General features: G+C 37.2%; 1 protein-coding gene across 8 annotated transcripts in view; it reads right to left on the bottom strand.

Moving 5' to 3' along the window:
• Positions 1–21,982, bottom strand: part of RABGAP1L (RAB GTPase activating protein 1 like) — a 254,532-nt gene that overhangs the window by 108,472 nt on the left and 124,078 nt on the right. For 7 of the 8 annotated variants that reach the window (XM_072866788.1, XM_072866792.1, XM_072866789.1 and 4 more), the window contains one exon: positions 8,333–8,446. In XM_072866788.1, the coding sequence (XP_072722889.1) occupies positions 8,333–8,446 (114 nt within the window). Of the gene's footprint in view, positions 1–6,333; positions 6,353–8,332; positions 8,447–21,982 lie in introns of those variants that run through there. The other variant, XM_072866796.1, reaches the window with a different exon arrangement.

A 21,982-nucleotide genomic window follows, 5' to 3' on the forward strand; every position in this document is an offset into this window, starting at 1 on the left:
TGATTTCTTATACTATACAACAACATTTTTACTTTATTATTAAAAAATCCAGGCTGAAAAATTAATAGCAACTTACCAACACGTGGGGGTTCTCTGTTGTGAGAACCATTACTAGCACAATAGCTAATAATTTGCTGAAAACAGCAATAAATTAATCCAAACAAGTTTTAAAATAACTATTGAGAAACCAACACGTTGGAGCAAACGAACTGCCCCAAAGCTGACATAGATTAAAAAGTAAAGAAAGTTATCAGAAATAAAAAGATACTCCTTTTGAGATTGTGAAAGAAGTTGAAATTATGGCAAAAGAGGTAAAATGGGGAGGGTGCAAAAAAAATCCTCACTCCGCATGTTAAAGATAAAAATACAAAGGAAGACCAAAAAATGTTCTCATAATCAACTTCCTAAACACATTAAAACTAGTAATAAATCCATTTTCAAACACATCCAGAACAGGAAGGCAAAGCCTCTACTTGGAAAATATATGATCAAGGTAGAAAAATTGTATTTAAACTATAGCAGAAAATCCGCATGAACTTTCCTTGTGTCTGTTTCATTACAGAAGAATCACAGGGGTTGTCATCCTGCTGGAACCATTTCTAACAAGGGATGTGTTGAAGGATCTGTCTCCAACTGAGTATCAGAAGAGATGATAAATTAAAAAGAATAAAAATACTAAGAATGTATTAAGAACAGACAGTATTCACCCAAAAAGCTGGGGGGGGGGCCGTAAACTGGTAAACCATTGATTGGCTGATTAAATCAGAAGAATAGATGACAAATCTGAAACATGTGTAAAAAGATCAGCTTTCTTTTTGAAATTGATCTCCACTAGGTCCTTCCCCAAAATCTGATCTTCACATGCAGCTGTCATCAGATACTTGGATACTAACTTCAGTTCTGCGTGAGATTTAGATCAAACTGAGAAAGATTCTGCTGCTAAGTCAAAGCATTATAATCATAATCCTGGCAACTAAAGGTTTATTTTTTAATTAAGTCTCTAAAATCTACATGATTTCATTGTATTTGCCCAAAGCAAAGAGATTTTTGAAGCTTTATGCATATTACATTTCCAATTATACTGTTTTAGTTTTAAGTAACCTATGGGACTTGATATTGCTGAAATAGGATATAATTAACCAAAATAGCCTCAAAAATAAGGATGCTGCCTACAGATACCACCATAATATCATATGATGAACAAAAGATCTAAGATTAATTATTTAAAATGTATCCTTTTAAGGGACTGAGGAGCATTAATTTTGTCTTTGCACATGAAATACGAAAACAAAGCAAAATCCCAAATCCCCTATTGCCACTGCGGTCATTCTAACTTTGTAATTTCAAGAGAATCAGATTTTTCCCATGACAACCTGTGACAATGTTGCAGTCTTTTAAGTTATTGTTTTCTTAAGGTCTTGGGGAACCTCCAATCACAATTCTCCAGTTAACTGAGATCTTAAATATTCTCTGTCTCATAAATGGGACTTAATGAAGATTCTGACTTGAAGCCTAATTTCATTCATTTTAACTAAATGAAGATCTCACCTACAGAATTAAAATGTCTTTTTAATAGTTATCTGTCTTCTGAAGAGAAGAACCACTATGCAGTCATTAGCACACCATCATTAGAAAGTGAATACTTTGGAAGCAACAGTCTCCTCAAATAAAGCCAATGATAGCGATCCACCTGCACATTGTGAAAGTAAATGAAGAATCCAGAGATGCAAATGAAGAATGCAGAGATTCTTCTCTAAAATAATAACTGGAGGAAAATCTCCCAAGATCAGGATCTTCTGTAGATATAAAAATTCCAAGTAACTAGCATTTGAAAGATGAATGGAAAGGTTGCCGATTTGAATTGAAAACCTCAGATTTGGGATTTCTGCAACTACTGTGTATGAGTCCCAACAGTTTTAAAAAAGAAGTAGTAGGGAGTACATCTCAAATTAAAGAATGAAATGTTTTTCATCATTTTGCATCCTCATAAGCATTAAAATGATTGCTTATACTTGCTGAAGGTTCAAATGTACTTAAAACAACAAGACACAAAACACTAACTAGCAAATACCAGCTTACAATCACGTTGCCAATTTGCCTTTACCACAGTAACTCAATGACATTAGAAACTAAACATTACAATTACATTAGAAACTAAAGAGAACTAATGAAAAATACTTATCTAGTGTCTGCCTCATACAAAGATCTTATATTTCCAGAGCTTTCATTCCCCCCGCCCCCCCAGTTCATGGCAATGCAGAGGGAAAGGTATGAGCAGAGGATCTACAGATCTCCATCTCTCATCTGCAATAACAGTATCTCTCTTGTCAGTAATAATGTTTTCTGGCACAGGAAACACTCACTTCTCTGAAAAAGAGACAGGCACACTGGCACGATGCTTGTTAAAAGCCATACAAGATATCCAGCATCTGTATCCCAGGAAAAAGGAAAATGTAACGGGAACTGAATACAAGTTTTCTGGGGGAGAATTACAAGCCTGATTTGCTCTCATTACTTACCTTTGTGTCGATACCAAAATGATAGAAATGATCTAGGGAATCTACTCAATGTTTGATACAGACATAGCTTTGTGCTGAAGTCTATTTCAGTGGAGTTAAAAGACTTACATGGTGTCTGAAAAACAGACTGTCTCAAGAAAACATCCATACTTTGATTTGGACTTCTCATGCAACAAGGTATTTTATGACACGCTTGGTCGCCGCATAATTTTAGTGATAGTATAATTTAAAACTCCATACCTAAATTTATTATAAGGCTAACAGTCTGAAAGTAATAATATTCCTATGACTGCAGGATGTATCACATTACACAAGGAATTTCTGTGTTAACTGAAAACTGTATTTTTAGAAATTAGTTACTCATTTATTGAGTATCAGGGAGAGGCACGTGTATGTTATACAATATGCCTCCTCCAGAGCTATAAGGGCCGAGAGAATGAAGAAATCTTCACATTTATTCAGGCAGGCCTCCAAACATACTGCAGCCTTTACTCTCTTTTCAGCATTCAAGATTCACAATCCTGACCTTTTCACTAGTACAGTCTCAGCAGAAACCCCATATGCAAGAACAGTACTACTGCCTCCTCGCTGAGCACAGATGCACATAGAAGGAACCTTATTAATATGTAAATGAAAGAAGACAAGATAACATTAAAAATCCTTTGCATGAAACAAGACAACAATATTTACTAAAATTGCTCTTCAATCCAGGGGCAAAGAAAATAAACCACTAAAACCAGATTAAAAATAATTCTTAACTGATTCAGTTTATGCTCCTATGTTTATTCTAAAATTGGCAAATAGACTCTTATAAGAAAGAGAGAGATCTGCTCTCTGACAAATAATTAAACCAAAGTGAACAAATGCTGAAACTTCCCATTTGTAAATCTGAGGAGATACTAAGGATTGAAAAATGTGGAAGAATACATGCATGCTGAGAAGAGGTGATCATCTGAAAAAAAGATGCTGCAATGAAATGGAACTGAAAATACAAAAAAAGGATGAAAGTTAGACAATTAGTTTACAGGACAGCACTAAGCAGCAGTTCTGCCATGCTGAAGGATGAGCCAAAGAGTAATCCATCATTCACAGCTTATCACGGTATAGAAGCTACTGGTCACAGAAGAGCAACTCAAAGACATTTTAACATTTCAATTATACAGCAAAGCAAGCCAAAAAAAATCCATATTGGAGCCCATTCAGTATTACCTTTGCTAGAAAAACAGTTTATTATTCCCTGTACTAATGTGGGTACCAACAAACAGACAGACATTGGAACGATGACTAAAATAGGGTGTTTCGTTTCACAGTAAACCAGCTATCACACTGATACTGCGCATAAAACCTTCAGGCAAGTATGACTGGGATTAGGAAAAAACTACAAATTTGATCAACCAAGGAGATAAGTATTTAGTGACAAAATATGTCATGATACAAATGATTCATATCCTTCCATAATGCCTTTGTTTACTGGAAACCACTAACACCAACTTTGAATCTCTGAAAAGTAATTCAACCATTTTCAGAAAAACAGGGAAGCATTGTGTCTATTTTTCCAGTTTGCCCAGTAAGAACACTCACTGAGCTAACCTGATTGATTTGCCTGCAACATACTCTCTTTCTCCTATTAAAGTCACAGTGGTTGTTTGTCGAATAGGAGTTATTTTAATCAGAAAATTAGAGAAAACACAGCTCACGTTAAATTCTGCAGTGCATACACTCCAAACAGTTGAGAGGACTATTTCTGCCAAGTGCTTTGATTCCCTGGAGCATCGAGCTGTTAACTACATATGCACGCATGGAAGTAGGTCGAGATTACTAGTCTGTTATGCATTGTAACGCAGAGAATGAGCTCCTTAAATAGACCTAGAATTCGCATAGTGTTTAAACAGAAAGTGTGCAAGAAACAGAACTATTTTCCAAAGATGTTTGCTCTGTGCAAATCTAGCTTATGCAATGTCCTCAAGTGAAATCTCCAATCTAGAATCTGGAACTCTTTTCGTTCCTTATCACCATTGTCAGCCTTGAAGTTTATTTTTAGATACTTTGTCACTTAAATGTTCTGCAACTGAAAAAGTTTCCATCTTTCCTGATTTCCTACTGTTCTGAAGAAGAGATTAAGAGATGGAACTAAAACTGACAGACCCGTTAAAATGAGGCAGTGAGCTTTTAATGGTTTTCCTTTTTATCTGACAGCTCAGATCATCTCTCATTTCAGTGGGGCATGAAGAAAATGCTCTTCAGCTTTTTACCCTCTCACTTGAGGACAGACCTTTTCTAGCCTTATTCAATAATCCCATTTTTGAAATATCTTGCTTTCATATTAGAAGAAAGGCATGAGTGCACAGCACCTCTGTTAAAAGTTATACTAATAACAAAACAGCCACAATATTACTCTCAACACTGATTTTTATTTTTTGTTATGGAATGACAAGTTTAAAAGCAAATTAATTAGCTTTTAACAATATATCTCTAAAACTCACCATGTCAATCATAAACTCAAGGTCCAGTTAGACCTGGCCACAGACAGGTCATCTGTAGAACAGAGCCATAGTCATTTAAGAAAACAGTGCAAGGATGAAGGAAAAAGAGCTGCCTAGAAATCTACAAAGCAGTTGCATCTGATCTCCATACTGGCAAGTAGGTAGAAACTATCAAGAATAAAATCAGTAAACTTATGAATAATTCATCGTTGAAGATTGGATATGGCTGTTCTACCAGGAAGCAATGCTTCCCAAATCCTTCTTTGAACCAATGAGCACATAAAAGAATGAGGCAATCAATAGAGTCTACTAGGATTTTTAGAAAACCTTCAACAAGATCCCTTCCCAAAGGGTTTTTAGGGAACTAAGCTGTCACAGAAGGTCCTCTTATGCACTCAAATAATTGATTAAAGGATAGAAAGCAAAATGTAGGAATAAACAGTCAGTTCTCACCCACAGAATCAAGGTGAGGTCACCCACAGAACCTTACAGAAAGACATGCTAGGGCTGATGCTGTTGAAAATACTCACAAATCATACAGAACACATAAAAATAGCACAGTAACAAAGACTGCTGATGAGACAAAGCTGTTCAGAGCAGTAAATTAAATGCTGACTGCAAAGATGCTATGCAGAACGTGTTCATATCAAGAGAAAGTAGCAAAGTGGCAGAGGTCATTCAACTGTAGATAAATACAAAATGCTTCACAGGAAAAGCAGTTCTCAACTTGATGTACACACTGACAGACCTCAGATCTAGATAGTTCAAAAAAACAGGACCAACATCTGCAGCAACTTTCTCTGCAGGATCAGTAGAGGCTCTAAGAGCAGGGAAGGCTCCCAGCTTTGGAAGACGAGTAGAATTCTTCACTTTTACTACAGAAAACCTGGGAAGGTCTGAGATCTCTGCCTCTGTAAAGCTGCCTGCTAGACAGATAATCATTCAAGAAAAAGAGTCTTCCTTTCCATGGAAGACTTTCCAAATAAAGCTTCTGAAGTATGTTCCCAAATCCTTTCATCATCCTCATGGAACTTCTACATATTCTTTCGAATGTAGAAGTAGTCGTCGTTAATTCTGGACTATGCTGGTTTCAGCTGGGATAGAGTTAAGTGTCTTCATAGTAGCTAGTATGAGACTATGTTTTAGATTTGTGCTGAAAACAGTGTTGATAATACAGGGATGTTATCATTATTGCTGAGCAGTGCTTACACAGAGTCAAGGCCTTTTCTGCTTCTCACACCACCATTGAAGCAGGCTGGGGGTGCACAAGAAGCTGAGAGGGGACACAGCTGGGACAGCTGACCCCAACTGACCAGAGGGATATTCCATACCGTATGATGTCATGCTCAGCATATAAAGCTGGGGGAAGAAGAAGGAAGGCGGGGACGTTCGGAGTGATGGTGTTTGTCTTCCCAAGTAACCGTTAGGCGTGATGGAGCCCTGCTTTCCTGGAGATGGCTGAACACCTGCCTGCCGATGGGAAGAAGTGAATGAATTCCTTGTTTTGCTTTGCTTGCGTGCGTGGCTTTTGCTTTACCTATTAAGCTGTCTTTATCTCAACCCACGACTTTTCTCACTTTTACCCTTCCGATTCTCTCCCCCATCCCACTGCGGGGGGGAAGTGAGTGAGCGGCTGTGTGGTGCTTACTTGCCGGCTGAGGTTAAACCACGACATGGACACGGTAATCAAAAGCAGCTGCAGCAGCTGTAAAATACTGAGTTACTCAAGTCATTCTATTCCTACACAAGATTCATCTATCTATACATCCTTTAACACCTCATTATCTACCACTCCCTTTTTCTTTGTGTCATCAAGATATCTTTATCAGAAATGATTTTTCTCTTTTCTTTTAGGTGACTAACCAGAGTACATTGAATGAACAAGTGATCTTCATGACACCTTGTTTGAAATACATTTATTCAGTGCTGATGTTTAGTAACCTCCTAGCTAGACAGTTTTTAATTCTTTAATGTGCATCTTGTTCATGTTCCAACTTGTCCAGCATTTATACATTTTTTGCATGGCAGACTAAATGATCTACAGAATTCCAATAAAATTACCTTCACCAATGAAACCTGGGGTTTTTTTTGTATTAGCTTGTCGAGATCTATTTTCAGTAAACTCATAAGCATTCATTATAATATACTTCTCACATTTAATTCTTGATAAGCTGAATGCTATTCCATCATTTTTCACTTAACTGATATCAAATTGACAATCCCACAATTACCTGCATTGTCCTAGTTATTCTTTTCAAAGATTGGCACGGGAACAGTTTTCTTGTAGCCACCTAGAGCCCTCCAAGATTAGTGAGAAATCAATATAATTGGTTCAATATAATTGCTCCTTTATTTTTTACCTTTTTTTTTTTAAATGTGAATTGCTCATGACAATGAACTTCAATATATGTAACCTAAGCAGCTATATTTAACAGTCATCCAAATTATTGTTTGAATAGGTGTATGTATCACCATAGAATTTATCTGGAGAACAGGAATATGTATCATTATACCCCAAAGGCAGGACACTCTTTTCTGCTTGTTATGACAACTCTATCACTTCTGTCTATTAATCAACTGGAGGTGGAAACAGAGTAACAAGGAAAAGGAGGGGAAGTGGAAATGGCTTTGTCTAAGGCAATCATTTATTCTACATGTAGGAAAAAAATGTAAAACAAAAACTGCCTGCCAGAAACATAATAAAATCTGCAGCTGACAGCCAAAGAACTCCCTATCTAGCTGCAATATTCTACCTTCTGGATCCCTCCCAAGCAACAAAAGTCTGTCTGTACAAGCTGGACAAATCTGTTCATTTAGTACCTCAACTTGCCCATGTGCAAATTGCAAAACATTACATTTTTCTTTGATCACAGGTGATCTGAGAGCTATGAGTGAAAAGCTATACATATACACTGCTTGTGGAAAGGTCAGCTAACTTGTTCTCTAGAAAACTGTCTATAGAGACATTCTTGCTTAACCTCATAGCAGAGCTTGCCATGAGGGTTTCTCTTCCCCTGCAAACCTCTCTACCAGCAGAGCAAAAAACATTCTACTACACCACACTTCTACTGAAGTGGACCTCTGATATCAAACTGCCCTAGCTTGAGCCTCGCTCTCCTCATATGCATCTTAGGAGATATGAAATGCAAGGTTCCAAAAACTACTTCAGGATATCCAGTACTGCAGAAACACTACACTCCCCACATGCAATCTAAATAAAGCTTTAAAATCTTATTGATTAGTGACTTAGATCAGAACAGGGTTAGCAGGGCAAAATACAGTCATAGCAAAATATGGAACACACTTTAAAATGCAGAGTACTGACTGTACCTTACAGATTTTGTATAAAGATTCCTGACCGTCTCCTTCTGTATCTTTGAAATAATCATGTGCTGGAAATGTACGATGAATATCTCGTGTAATGACACTCTCTTGAGCAGAATCCTGTAAAAAAGAGAGAAAAGTCCTGCAGTATTAGCCTGGTAACAGTGTAATTAAACATAACAATATAAAATTCTATGTGCAGTCAACATGGATACATTAGATAACTGCTTTACTGACTCATCCTCTAAAAATGCTTTGAGAAGAAACTGAAAATCTTCTAGTCGCATACGCAGTAATAATTTGACAGTTTAACAAGAGCAACGTGGCATGTTTTCTGTCCTTCAGGCTTACAGTTCAACATTAACATTCACAGGAAATGACTAGTTATTTAATTGTAGGTGCATTTTTACCACAGAACATATGCTTAGTGTATTTCTCTTGGAGTAAAAAAAAAGAAAAAAATAAAATTAGACTGTCTCTCTCTTGCAAGCTCAGAGGTATTAATTTAAAATGTGTATCAAACTACTATAAAAAGTGTTCATTACAAATTACAACTATTATTTAGAAATGTTCAAAGTTTACCATTAAGTGGTTTTTAAAAGAACAAAAACAGAAGTACCACCAGAAAATGTTATACTTTCAGATAAATCCCGTATCTTTCCCTGCTACCATCTCCATTTCAATTACATTTTTACACTGACTAGCAACTAGGGATGAGTTCAGGTGCCTAAACATTGGTGTCAAATGCCATTTTAGAAGCCCAAAGATAATCTTGTCTGGTAAGCAGCTGCTACTGCAGAAGGATACAAGTCTGCTGTAAGTGCTGCATCATCTCTGCAAGCTCCATGTGGATGATCTGCATATCCAAAGACAGCTAAAATGACACCAAATGCCCACGTTTAGGCAACTGAGTTGCTCCCTAGACACACCTAGCTCTGTAGATAAAGAAGCAATTGCTTACGATACTGCATTTCTATAAACAGATGGAAATCATTGCAATCAGACCTGAGAAATACCACTGTGTGTATGAGAAAGTGCTATCAAAATGTCAAAGCTGGAACTACAACAGTTATCAATTATCTTCAGGTTCCAGTTACCCTCAGTGTGAGACAGTACCTTTAGGCTGGTAAATATCAAACTGTGCTTTCTCTGTTACCTCTGTAATCCTAAAGGAAAAACCAACAGAATCCTCACCTGCAACTTAGAAAATAAATGCTTTATAAATACTTTTACCTTGAAAACAAAATATCTCTGTTATAGAAAAGCTTCTAAACCCTCAGATTGCAGTTTGTAATCCAGGACCCTCCAGAAGAAATCTTCTTTACACCTGCTGGAGTCAGCAACCAGGTAATCTCTGGAATTTAGGTGATTCCCTAATCCCATAAAGCCTCTATATGGTGAGACTATGCCATACTGTAATGCAGCTGCCTGCAGGGTCTTAGCCAGAAGTCCACAGCAACTCCCAACTACGGTTTCCTTTTGGGCATATCCATAACCAATACACACAAAGACATCACTCTGGACTATATCAGGCTACCTCAGAGATGAAAACCCATCACTGTATTTCTCCATTCACTTCAATGGCAGCTAAGAAAATAGCTATAGTCACAACAGGCATAAACATCACTTTAAATGTAAATGTTTTCTAACAGCACTCAGTTGAGTATCACAGATAAGTAAAAAAAAAATATATATATATATTGGGGGGGGGGGGTTTAAATCTATTTTTCTTCTATTCTCATCTGTCTTCTCATTTCCTTTGATTCTCTCAACCCTCCATATTAAACTATGGCTTCATCTTTCCTCTGCACTTAGCTCCATCCGTCTGCATTTAGCACAATCTTCCAGTTCTTGCACATAGAAGTCTTCCTCTACCGTCTCTCTCAAATCTCTCCCTAAAGTTCACAGCTTCTCTGAATCTTTTCCATCATTAATTTATCCATTTACGATGTCCTAATTTTCAGTGATCTCAACGGTTGCTTTCCCTTTGCTTGACAATAACATCTTTAGTACAAGACAGTAACACAATCCGTATTTTGTCAAATACCAGGCATATTGTTATGTTCTAAGAAAAGGAAAGCTTACAAAAAGAGGTGATGTTTTTATTATGCTAACTGGTACTGCTGGAGAAAATAAACACACTTTTGTGCTTTCACCAGGTTATCATCATGTTTTTCAGGATATGTAAGCATCATGCAACTGTTAGTGACCAAAACTAACCACACAGTCTAAATCACATGCAAAAACCCACAGAATAATAATAAAAATTTAATAATAAGCAGTTCTCTAATCAGACTTCTTTAATGAGTATTTTAATTTACATGGCTTTCAAACACAAGAGAGGCTAAATAATTGAAGTCTTCCTCCCAGATTGATCTGACAATTTAGTTACATTGTGAGGAAATGCCTCAAACAGCATTTAAGATCTACCAGTACAGCACAGTTACCAAGTCCATTATAAAAATCTGTTACATTAATTCTTCAGCACAAATTTGAAAAGATTCAGGTATTTTAAAGAAAGTTACAGGAAGGCCACCACATCCAGCACATACATCGCTTTTCTGTCAAGCAGGGAGATTGTGTTTGACTTCCCTCTGTTTCTGTCTTTTCTTGAACTGAGAGGCCAACATATAATTGAGCACATAGAAGTTGACAAGTTAGATATCCAAGGTAAGACCAAAAAATATTTGTGTAAAGGCCCAAATGCAAATTCACTTTTATTGAGCTAAAAGGAGCCTGAAGCAGAGTCTTCATTCGGCACTATTAACAACAGATGCTTCTAAAAAAGTAGAGGAAAACAATTAAATGAACCCAAAATACAATTTAAGCTGAAAGACAGGAGGATTAACTCCTGCTCAAAAGACAACATCCATCTGAAATACAATAAACCCATAATCTAAGAGAAACAAGAAATTAGTCTAGACTGAAGATAAATGTAGAATTACTTCTTAAAATACATAAAAAATATTTTGGTTAAGTTTCCATCTTTTTCAGATAGAATTTGTGGATAGCGCTGTTCTCAGGAGTACCAGAGCAGATGAGTTTACGGTTATTCTAATTCACGTTTTCAGAGGATTTTTATTCTTCTGAAAGTCATGATTAGTTAATTTCTTATGAAATAAAGCTAAGGTGAGATGGCTATCAAAGCATTCAGAGTTTTAATGATCTTTCTCGCTTCTAATAATCATTTCTGTGCTGCCAGCTCAGAGAAACAATATTCTACTGAGGAAAAGAATTATCTTCATATGTCAACTATATGACAGCTGACATCCTACTGAACAAGCTCTCTACTTTGAGTCGTCTCACTTTTAAAACAGCTAAACTTTTGCAACTGTGAAGCAACTGTACTGAGATACTAACTTCTTGACATTGCTGCCATTTTAAACTATTAAGATGCTGCTGAATGTGGACATTTGATGCCACAAGGCAGACTCACATAGAAATACAGAAGAGAACCACAAACTGTTTATATTAAATAAATGTTAAAAGAAAATTAAGGATAAATAGGCACTCAAAATTAAGAAATATAGGGCAATCTTTATGCATGTACATCAGGAATTATTTTTTAATTAAAGAACATTTCACAGACATTCCAGAAAGAGCCTCTGCTCATTTGTCATCCTGAGTGTACCCATTTTGGTGATGAATTATGGTTAGGAAGTAGAAGAGACTCCTGTAGGTAGAGCCTTGTTCCCTTTGTCACAAGAATTGGAGGATAAGTATGGTATGAGCCAGAAGAATTAATAAAGAAAGAAATATCTCTCGGGTCATAACATCTCAATGCGGTGTTAAGACTCGGATCCTTTCCCCACTTCTGCCCAAAAGTTCTTACATGAAACCAGGCACACCACTTAGCAAAAAATTCCACGAGTGGTCACCTGAGTTTTCCTTACTATACAGCTGCCAACTCAATATGGAGAAATGTAGAATTACTTACAGTTGCAATTAAAGGAATCCAAGAGTTTTATGCAAATAATTTAAAAAAAAAAAAGGGACACAGGTGTCTCAAACCTGGCATTAAAACTGAGCAGTACTTCTGACCTCAATCTCCTTGTGCTCTATTTCCCTGGTTAATAATAATTCCCCATCTCAGTAGGGTGTTACGAAAATCAATTAACATCTGAAGCACTGAAATACTGTAGCGATGAGTCCTACAGAAATGCCAAAGAGGAAACTAATAACTTCATCCTCAAATCCTGATCTGAATGGTATATAGTAAGGCACAGGGTTACACAATGAAAAATAATAAGGGAGAAGAAAACAAAACAAAAAAGCTGCTCATTAGAGAAGTACTATTCCTTCTGCACACAACAATGCAGAGATCCTGGGAAGAAGACAACCCAGAACCACAGAACTATGTGTGATCAAGAATATACCACCATGTATATGAGCAGGCAGTTTTCATACTCTACTTCTTAACTTCCAAAGGCTTATCTCTAATCTTATTTTAAATCATCCAAGTTTGGTTTCATCACATACCTTTACACGTGAAAACAATATGATTTGTATGTGCTGGAGACCCAGTACAAGTTCACCTGACTGGACCCATTTAAAAGGTCTGCATCTTTGGTGAGGTTCAAACAGCTGATTTTGCATCAAATTGTCCTGCCCATGCTTCATCTCTTCACTAGCTAAAAATAGCCAGAAACCAGGGTACCAAGGAAAGTAAGAAAAGGAAAAAAAAGAAAAAAATTCAAAACGGGCTTTCAACATCTAAAATTACCATGCCCTGGAAATCTGGTGTGTCATGCTCCTTCAGGATTAGATACTGAAACTCTTCTACATGTACGGAAAGCAAAAACTCCCAGGCTGCCACAGGTGTTCATCACTCTTGTTTAGCCAGAGACGTACGATGTGGAAACACACCATCTGCTGATAGCAGGAGTTAGACATACCCTCAATAAATCCATGCCTCTTAATCCTGAAAAGCTGTAAATTTAAATACTGACTTGCCAAGTGCACATTATTAGACATTATGGCATTGTTTCAGTACCCTAAGCATTTTGCTGAAGGAACAGATTTTTTGTGTATTGCTTATTTTGTTCCTTAAAGTTCTTTGTGGTCCTGTACAGTTCCACACATGTGCACAAGGGAATATGAATAATAACTTAAAATTCTCTAAAACACAATCACAAATAGGCAGAAAATACAAAACACACAAAATAGATGAGGTCAGTCAGTATGGGTTTGAAATGATCTGCATAACTGGCATGTAGCTTTGCCTCTCGTTATTAATGACATCCTCCCAAACTCATGCTTTCAGTGAAGCCTGACATCACATTGTGCCAGCATATGTATACACATCATCAACCACGTTCCTCTCTCATCATTTTCCATACACATTATAACCTTCCAAGTAGAATATGTGATCCAAGAAAATCCCAGGTTCCCCACCAATCGGTATTTTGGGGAAAAAAAAAAATTCAATAGCTCTTCCTTTTAAAAACATTGAATAAAAGATGTTTGGCTTACGCTCAGTTCTTCTGTAGCATTTTTGTAATACATACCTTGTAGTTCAGCTCTTTTCTATAAATGAATTTTCTTTCAATCATCATCAGCTTTTATTCAGCTCAGAGCATATAATACTCAAAGAGTACTAATTAACACAGAAACAGAAACTGAGAAAAAAGCAGGGGATTACTCTTTAGAGACTTTTTTTTTAACAGTTACATATCAAGATATTTAAAGTGAACATAATATTGAGGTTAGTTCAGTAAATACGCTGGTCAGCTGAACTTTGCAATTTCTGGCTCACTATCAGCTGTATTTATTGCTGCTTGGGCAAAACTACTTTCTAGAAGCAGAAACAAACAACAGTCCTACTGGACACGGGGCCAAGTCAATAGTTCAAATCTGAGCAGTCCTGGGCTTCTGGCAGGTCAAGCCTGGATCTAAATTTAGTGTCAAAGGCTCTCTTCTCTCATCAGCATAATATTTTGGATTACTAATATAGCTCTGCCCAAGGAAGTAGACATCCTCTTTTATCAAATTATCTCCCATTCTTCTCAAGCTGTGTTTGACAAGGCAGTGGACAGCTGCTCATGCCTCAAATTTTGAGAATTCCCAGGACAGGATCCTCAGAAAAGCATCTACAACATGCCCCTTTTTAGACTAGGAACGCAAAATTACCAATCACTTCAAAATACCCAATTCTCTAATTGTTAAAAAGTTTGTGGGCTGGTACCCTAATCCTTTTAGATACAGTACCACTGGGACTGGATTGGCAAAGAGCTCGTTATGAACTGTTCTATTATTTATATGATCACCCATATGAGTGCCAAAGAAATGGGGAATGATGCTCATTTTGAAAGGCTGTCATTGTATTTCTTTCAACACTTAAGTCAATATTAAAACTACTTGGGAGGAGGAGGAGCCCTGAGGAGGACACACTGACCAACTGCCCAGCATGAGGTTTTTAACCCTCCCAGAAGCTCGTGCTGATAGTTTTAAGCTACAAGATGCTGGACAAGGTAGGCTTGGACCACAGAGAATTACAACTCCGAGATTCTTAAAGACTGCACAGAAGAAAAAGGTAGTACCAGAATAAAAACGATACCTATGTAAATATTATTCTGTATGTAGCTATAGAAAAGAAAGTGATTTTGTAGCAGTCACAGAGGTAAGGCAGAAACAGCTCAGATCTTAACAGGGTTGAGCCATCAATCAGCAACAGACGAGATGACATTTTTCGGTAAAAAATCACAGCAAAACTAGATCAGACACAAAACGATCAATTCTGCATACACTCTCTTGTTCTGAAAAACAAAAAATATCCATGACCTTTACTATCTATGTGTTTTGTTTTCCTTCTCCCTCTCCTATTCTATACACCCCTCTTTGTTGTATGCTACTGATACATAATTTATTCCCCTTACTCTGCCATATCCATTCTGAAATATGCTGTCAAAAGAAAAATGCTTTTTGTGCTACTGGGCAAGAGATCAACTTTTGAATGCACCAGGCTCAATTTTTTGCCATTGGCATGGTACGCTGTGAATTCAGAGTTACTCTTAAACACTTATCTTGAAAGCTCCCTGATCTCCCAGAAGAGAGAAGGTGCTCTGTACACTAGCAGATGGGGTTTGGGTTTTTTTTTCCCATATGATGTATAGTTGGCATGAAGGGCCATGCACATCTGTTTGTAGGTATCACAGTATTTCAATTTCCATTTTATTTTGTTTGGAGCTTTATTTGGGTCACCAGATCTTTAGCAGATATGATATCCAGCATTCTTTTGTTAAAAGTTGGGAGAGAATTTTTTAAGCACTGGATTTTGTCTTAGGTTTGCTCTTGTTTTTAACAGCTATTACTTAGGAAGGTTGGCCTCTCCAGAGGACATGAAGATATATTAGACCAAGTAAAAGGCATGTTATTCAGTTTACTTGTCATGATTTCACCTTTTTTTTCTCTGAAATGTGTATAGGCACTATTTCATTAACAGACAAGTAAAAAGGTAACTCACAGATTTATCCATGTAGCAAGTTAATTTTGCCCAACTTCCTTCTGGTTTGCTAACTTTTAGATTAGGTTTCTGATTACCTCTCCTCTGTTAGAGACACAACTGCATTTGTAAAGGTTGGAAAAAATGTTCTTGTGATTAATCTGTAATTTGAAATTCAAATGTTTCTGACTCTACCGCCAACTCATTGGGTAATTTCCAGAAGCAGTTGGAAAGGTAAGGCCTGCTTCTAACAAACAATACTTAACAGCACCATATCACATGGCTGTGGAAAACTCATATGAAACTGTTTACAGAAAATGGAAAAGGTGGCATATTTGAATCCTTGACTTATATTTATCTACCTTAATTGATGGTGCTACAAAACTTACTTCCATTTTAAACAAGTGCCTAGAAATCTTCACTACAAGAAGCATAAAAAAGAAAAATACAGCTAGTGCTTTAACAAAATCTTTAAAAAGAAAACTTTTCTAAAAACCTAGGTCTTAAAAGATTAGTTTCCTGCAGCGTCACTGGCCAAGTAGATGTCCATCTAGTCAGTGTTTATTTCAACATATTTTTATGAATTCTGAAATTAAACCTACTTTTGGCAATCAAAAGATGACATGATCAATGTAACTGGTCCATTTAAGATTTTAAAGAAAGCGTTGCTTTCCAGAGTTGCTTAACTTTTCCTTTACAAGCCAAGTGATTCCAAGTCTAAGAAAGATTTGTAACAAAATTCATAGCTACGTAGGGCCTCCTAGCACACCCTCCTAGCACACCCTAGCACACCTTTAGCATCTGTATTGCTTGCTGCTGGCAAAATGTTAATAAAAAGAGAAAATGCTGTAATATCAAGGAAGTTTATCTAGTTCAGTGATGCTGATTTTTAACAAGGAGGAAATGCCTTGAAGCACTATGCAGATAAAGATTTACCAATAAATTGATTTTAAAAAGCTTTTTAAGCTTGTAGTTGTCGAAGTGCACAGACTATTTCTTCAAAAAGGAAACATCTGTCCCTCATTTTCTTAAACAATGGAGTTCTTACAATAATCCAGACAGAAACACTTCAACAAGACCTACAGTCAGCTGTAATGTTTACAATACGTAAAAAACACTAACTCAGTTACCTCCCAGATCCGCTCCTTGACAACAGCTACATAATTCAAGCAATCATTTGATATCCTGGATGCTTTCATTTTAATACTTGCTATGACACCACCACCTTTACATTTTCTTTACTGTGAAGGTACCCTGTTATTTGGAAGTATGTACTTTTGTGAACCACTCATCTTCCAGAACTATTAAGATCAACAAGCCCATTAGAGTAATCTTCTCTATTCTTTATGTAAAAAATCCAAAATCTGGTGGTTTTGTTGACTTGACAGTCCTTTGTATCACTCAGCATTGACATCAGACTATAAGACCAAAGACTCTGGCTCTTTGGGAGCATATAAGACCAAAATCACTTTTTGACAACATCTTAAAAGTCTTTACGCCAGCTGCACGAAACAGTACATTGCAGAAGATGAAGGCTAGACAGACGGTTAGGGAAAAGGACAGAAATACAAGCACGTGGTTTCCATTCCTGCCTCTGTCAGAACCTGATTCAATTGTGGATACACTGAATAGTGTGTATTATTTCTGAGCATCAAGTCCTTCATTGGTAAATCTAGAGTGATAATATCCACAAATAAGCAATTAATGTGTCAAGCACTTTTATGCCTAACATAGAAGTAATTATGGAGATGCCACAATGTTGTACTAAAAGGAAAAATTATACAAGGCTAGTACATCATTGCCCATAAGGTTTTATTCTATTTTGTTGCTGGTTTTTAAATAAATTTATGAAAAAAAGTACTATTCATCTACAGTTTGGACAACATTTGATGTACATTTCCTCACTGGATCCTTCAGAGTGTACGAGATACTGAAGACAGCTGCTGAAACTGCAGTCATCCAGGTCTCTGCTGAGCAACCACCGCCACTACAGGTGGCACATACTGCTAATGCAGCTCTGGAATTTGCTGCAAAATGAATTGTAGACATAAGCAATTTAGAGATGCTGACAAGGGGAGACTGCAGCTCTCCTTTAAACCTTTCCTCAAATCTTCTCCCAGTTACAAGGAGAGGGAATGCAGCACAAAGGGGCTTTCACCTCCTAACAGTACTACGTACAGCTCAAAGTAGGTTTAAGCAGACACTGCCTAGGCTGATAATGACTTGTCAATACCTGAGCTTATTAGTAAAAGTCTTTAATACAATTTTAGATGAACTAATGAGGAAAAATACTGGAAGGAAGGGAATCACAAATGTTTGAGGTGGGAAGGGACCTCTGGAGGTCACCTGGTCCAACCTGCCTGCTCAAGCAGGGCTACCTAAGAGCTGGTTGCCCAGGACCACGTCCAGATGGCTTTTGAATGTCTCTAATGGTGAAGATACAACCTCCCTGGGCAATCTGTGCCAGTGCTTGGTCACCCCCACAGTAAAAACATTTTTCCCTATCTTCAGATGGAGCCTCCTGTGTGCCCATTGTCTCTGCTTCTGTCACTGGGCACTGCTGAGAAGAGCCTGGCCCTGTCTTCTTTAGAGCCTCCCTTCAGGTATTTATACACATTGATAAGATCCCCCTGAGCCTTCTCTGCTCCAGGCAGAACAGTCCCAGCTCTCTCAGCCTTTCCTCATAGGAGAGGTGCTCCAGTCCTTTCACCTTCTCATTGGCCCTTCACTGGACCTCTTCAGTATGTCCATGTCTCTCATACTGGGGACCCCAGCACTCCAGGTGTGGCCTCATCAGTGCTGAGCAGACGGGAAGGATACCTTCCCTCAACCTCCTGGCAACCCTCCTCCTGATGCAGGAGGATGATACCACTGGCCTTCTATGCAGCAAGGGCCCAGGGCTGTCTCATGTTCAACTTGGTGTCCTCCAGACCTTCACGTCCTTTTCTGCAAAGCTGCATTCTAGCCAGTCAGTTTCTAAGGTGCTAGAACCTAGCGTGTCAACTATCTCATTCTAACTCTGTCTCTCATTGTCAAGCAAAACCAGCATTTTCAGGCTACAGAGATTTCTTAATTCAGCATAAGCCTTGAAGTCCCACTCTTCCCAGCTGAGAGAAAGCAGTGTAACCGCTGCATATGACAAAGGAAGGGCCATGCTATAGAGCTCTGCGTGTAATTGGGACCTACAGGGCTGTGCGTGGATCATCAAGAGAAGCTCAAGTTTTGTCTTTGTATATTGATCTAGTTTATTCCTGTTGTTTGAAAACTAAAATTCACTTCAGATTCAGTGCCTCCTAAGATTCAGATCAATACAGTACTGACATCAGAATGTATTTATCTGGACATATATGGGTCATAACAATAAAGACCAGACAGCACAAAGACAGCACAGTGCACAAAAATAATCCTAACTTAGTTTCAAATGTTACCAGTTTTCTATATACTACTTTTTAGTGTATCTGAACATTTCACAAGCACTTTATATAGGCACTGTATAGGAATAAGCAGATTTCTGGGATACTTCAGCTGTTCACTTTCCTTGGAAGAAACCAAGGGAGCCTATGTCCACCTGTTATTTAATTAAGTTTAGTTATTCCAATTATTCTGATTATGATGGGGAGGTTATCTGAGTTTACAGATAATACTGTTGCTTCACAATGATCTCTTACTGAATCCCTTCATTTTCAGAAGTAACACATGAACAAAATTTCTGTCAATGTCTATGCGTACACTCTCCATGACAAAACAAAAGTGAATCTGTTTAAATATGCTAATTTAATTCTAAGTGAACCCACAGTGCCCTTCTTGGCACCTCTGACATTTATGCCAATGAGCAATACAAATAGGAAAATCGATGATCTCCCATCCCATAAGAAACAAGGAATAACCATGAGACACATGAAAACAGCTACTTTGATCATCATAAGATGCAATTAACTCAGTTCAGTATAAACCCTCCGGCATGGAAGAATAAAACAAAGTTATAATGATAAAATGAAAACAAACCACAAAGAGATGTTAATCCCTTCATATAAAGGACATTACTGAAAAAATACCATGAGACAGCATGCTTTTTAATGCTACAGAAGCACCTTCCATGCATTTGCAGTCATAACATGTCTCAGTTATATTACTCAGTTATGTTAAGGTCTACATTAAAAGCCAGCAACAATCTAACCTTTAAGTAAAGCTAAATTGGTGAAGTTTAAACACACACCCACCCCAAAAAAATACCCCACAGCTGGATTGAAGTCAAGTGTATTTTCTTACAATACTTTTCAAGGGTCACCATCAAACAGGATTGTGTAATGTGGAGGGTTGATTACCATGTTACTAGATCATTACATTTAACACAAAGAAAATCACTTCCCCATTTTTTAAATAAGGATGCTTACACAGACAGTTAATTCTCACACAGCAAGTTCTACCACAAAGTCTGTCAAAACCCACAACCCACCTACAAAAAAACAGAAAATTAAATTGCCTTAGTAACTTCCTTGTCATCATATCCTTTTCACCTCCAAGAACATCTACAAAGATACTGGCAGAAGTAGTAACAAAACAGGCATCCTGTAATCATGTATGACAGAAAACTGGAAAGACACAAAAGGTACCTCCCACAGGGCTCAGCAGGTCTGGCTGGAAAGGAAGGTACTTGGGACTTTGGAGGCCTTCTCAAAACTGCCAACAAAAATGACTCCTCGTAAATCAAGACAGATCAAGTTAAGCTGCGATCTGCAAAGGCATCCCCCAGAGCCGTGCAACTGCAAGCATGTTTTTGCTGTATAATGAAGGATAACATATAGAGACAAGGTTACAGTGAAGGGGTAACCTTGATTTAGCTTTTCCTCCTCCTTTTTCTTCCTCTTGGCTTTCCAGACAAAATACTTCTCATGAAATTTTGTTACTTCATTACATGTGTATTTGACTGAGGTGAAGAGGAGGCTCCAACTTGTGGTTAAATGACAACAAGTACTTTACAAATGTGATTACAACAGGTTGGTCAACAGCAAAATGGGAAAAAAGTTCTATCAGACTATCACTGTGCAAAAGAGTCAACGGACAATGAGCAGCAAGCAGGGACTGACATACAGGACAGAGAAAAATGTAAAGCGGGAGAGAGGGAAACAGAATTAAACAGAAGGGAAGAAATGAAGGCAAGAAGAGGTGGTGAAAGGGAGAGGACCAAGAAGAAATAAAACAAGATAAAGGATGGGAGACAAGAGAGAAGTACCAGATAGATTGTATTTAGTTCTCTCTGACTCATAAAAGGAAGCTATAAATCAAATATCTTATCTTCCTTTAAATTGACAAAAATCACTTTGAAAGAAAATCCAAATTAGTTTAATACAATGCAGGCTACAGAACTTTATAAAATCTGTTATAGCTATTAGATAGGTGAAAGGGTTTTTTCCTTTTTGAGTATTATAAACATATACTAGACTATTAAAACAATCCTACTGTTTCAAGAATTCTTGAACTCCTACAATATACAGGGGATGTAGATTAAAATTTGAACTTCTTAAAGTTGCTTATCTATTTTGTACTTATTTAAGTGGATGTTGGCTTTTTTGGATACTACCGCTCAATTATTGTACTTAATTATAGCAGCTAGAAAGGAAGATTGAAGAAAACATTGTGTTCACTGCAATACTCTCTCTAATCTGGATACTTGCAGGTACTACTGAAAAGAATACAGATAACAAATATTCAGTCTTGTTTTCATTACTCTTTCCGACAAGCATTACTGTATCCTGCATTATACTTAACCATCACATTTCTTAATAGACACTTTCAGATCTCATTTGGTTATAATGTGTAATTCCTTATCTATTTGACCTTAGCTCACTTATGCTTAACCTACAGTGTTTTAATAGTGTATTTGCCACTTTTACCACTATGTACAATTGTTAACTTGCAAATTGAAGGAAATATTAATTGAAAGATCTACTTAAAAGTGTATCAGAGAATACTACAAATAAAGATAGCTTCTTACTACTTCTGAATATACATTTCTATAACATCACACATTCATTTATATATCCATTTCCATCCATTTGTATTTAATATCCGTATTTCCATGTAGGTAATATTTATGAGTTGCATACTGTTTATATTTTTCTATTTTCAGAGGGTGTTCCTTCTGGAATACTTAGTAGCCTTTAGGTATCTATGGGTTTACAGGCTATTGGTTATTACCAATATTACTTCAGATA

Source organism: Ciconia boyciana, chromosome 7 (genome assembly GCF_034638445.1).
Source record: "Ciconia boyciana chromosome 7, ASM3463844v1, whole genome shotgun sequence".
NCBI lineage: Eukaryota > Metazoa > Chordata > Aves > Ciconiiformes > Ciconiidae > Ciconia > Ciconia boyciana.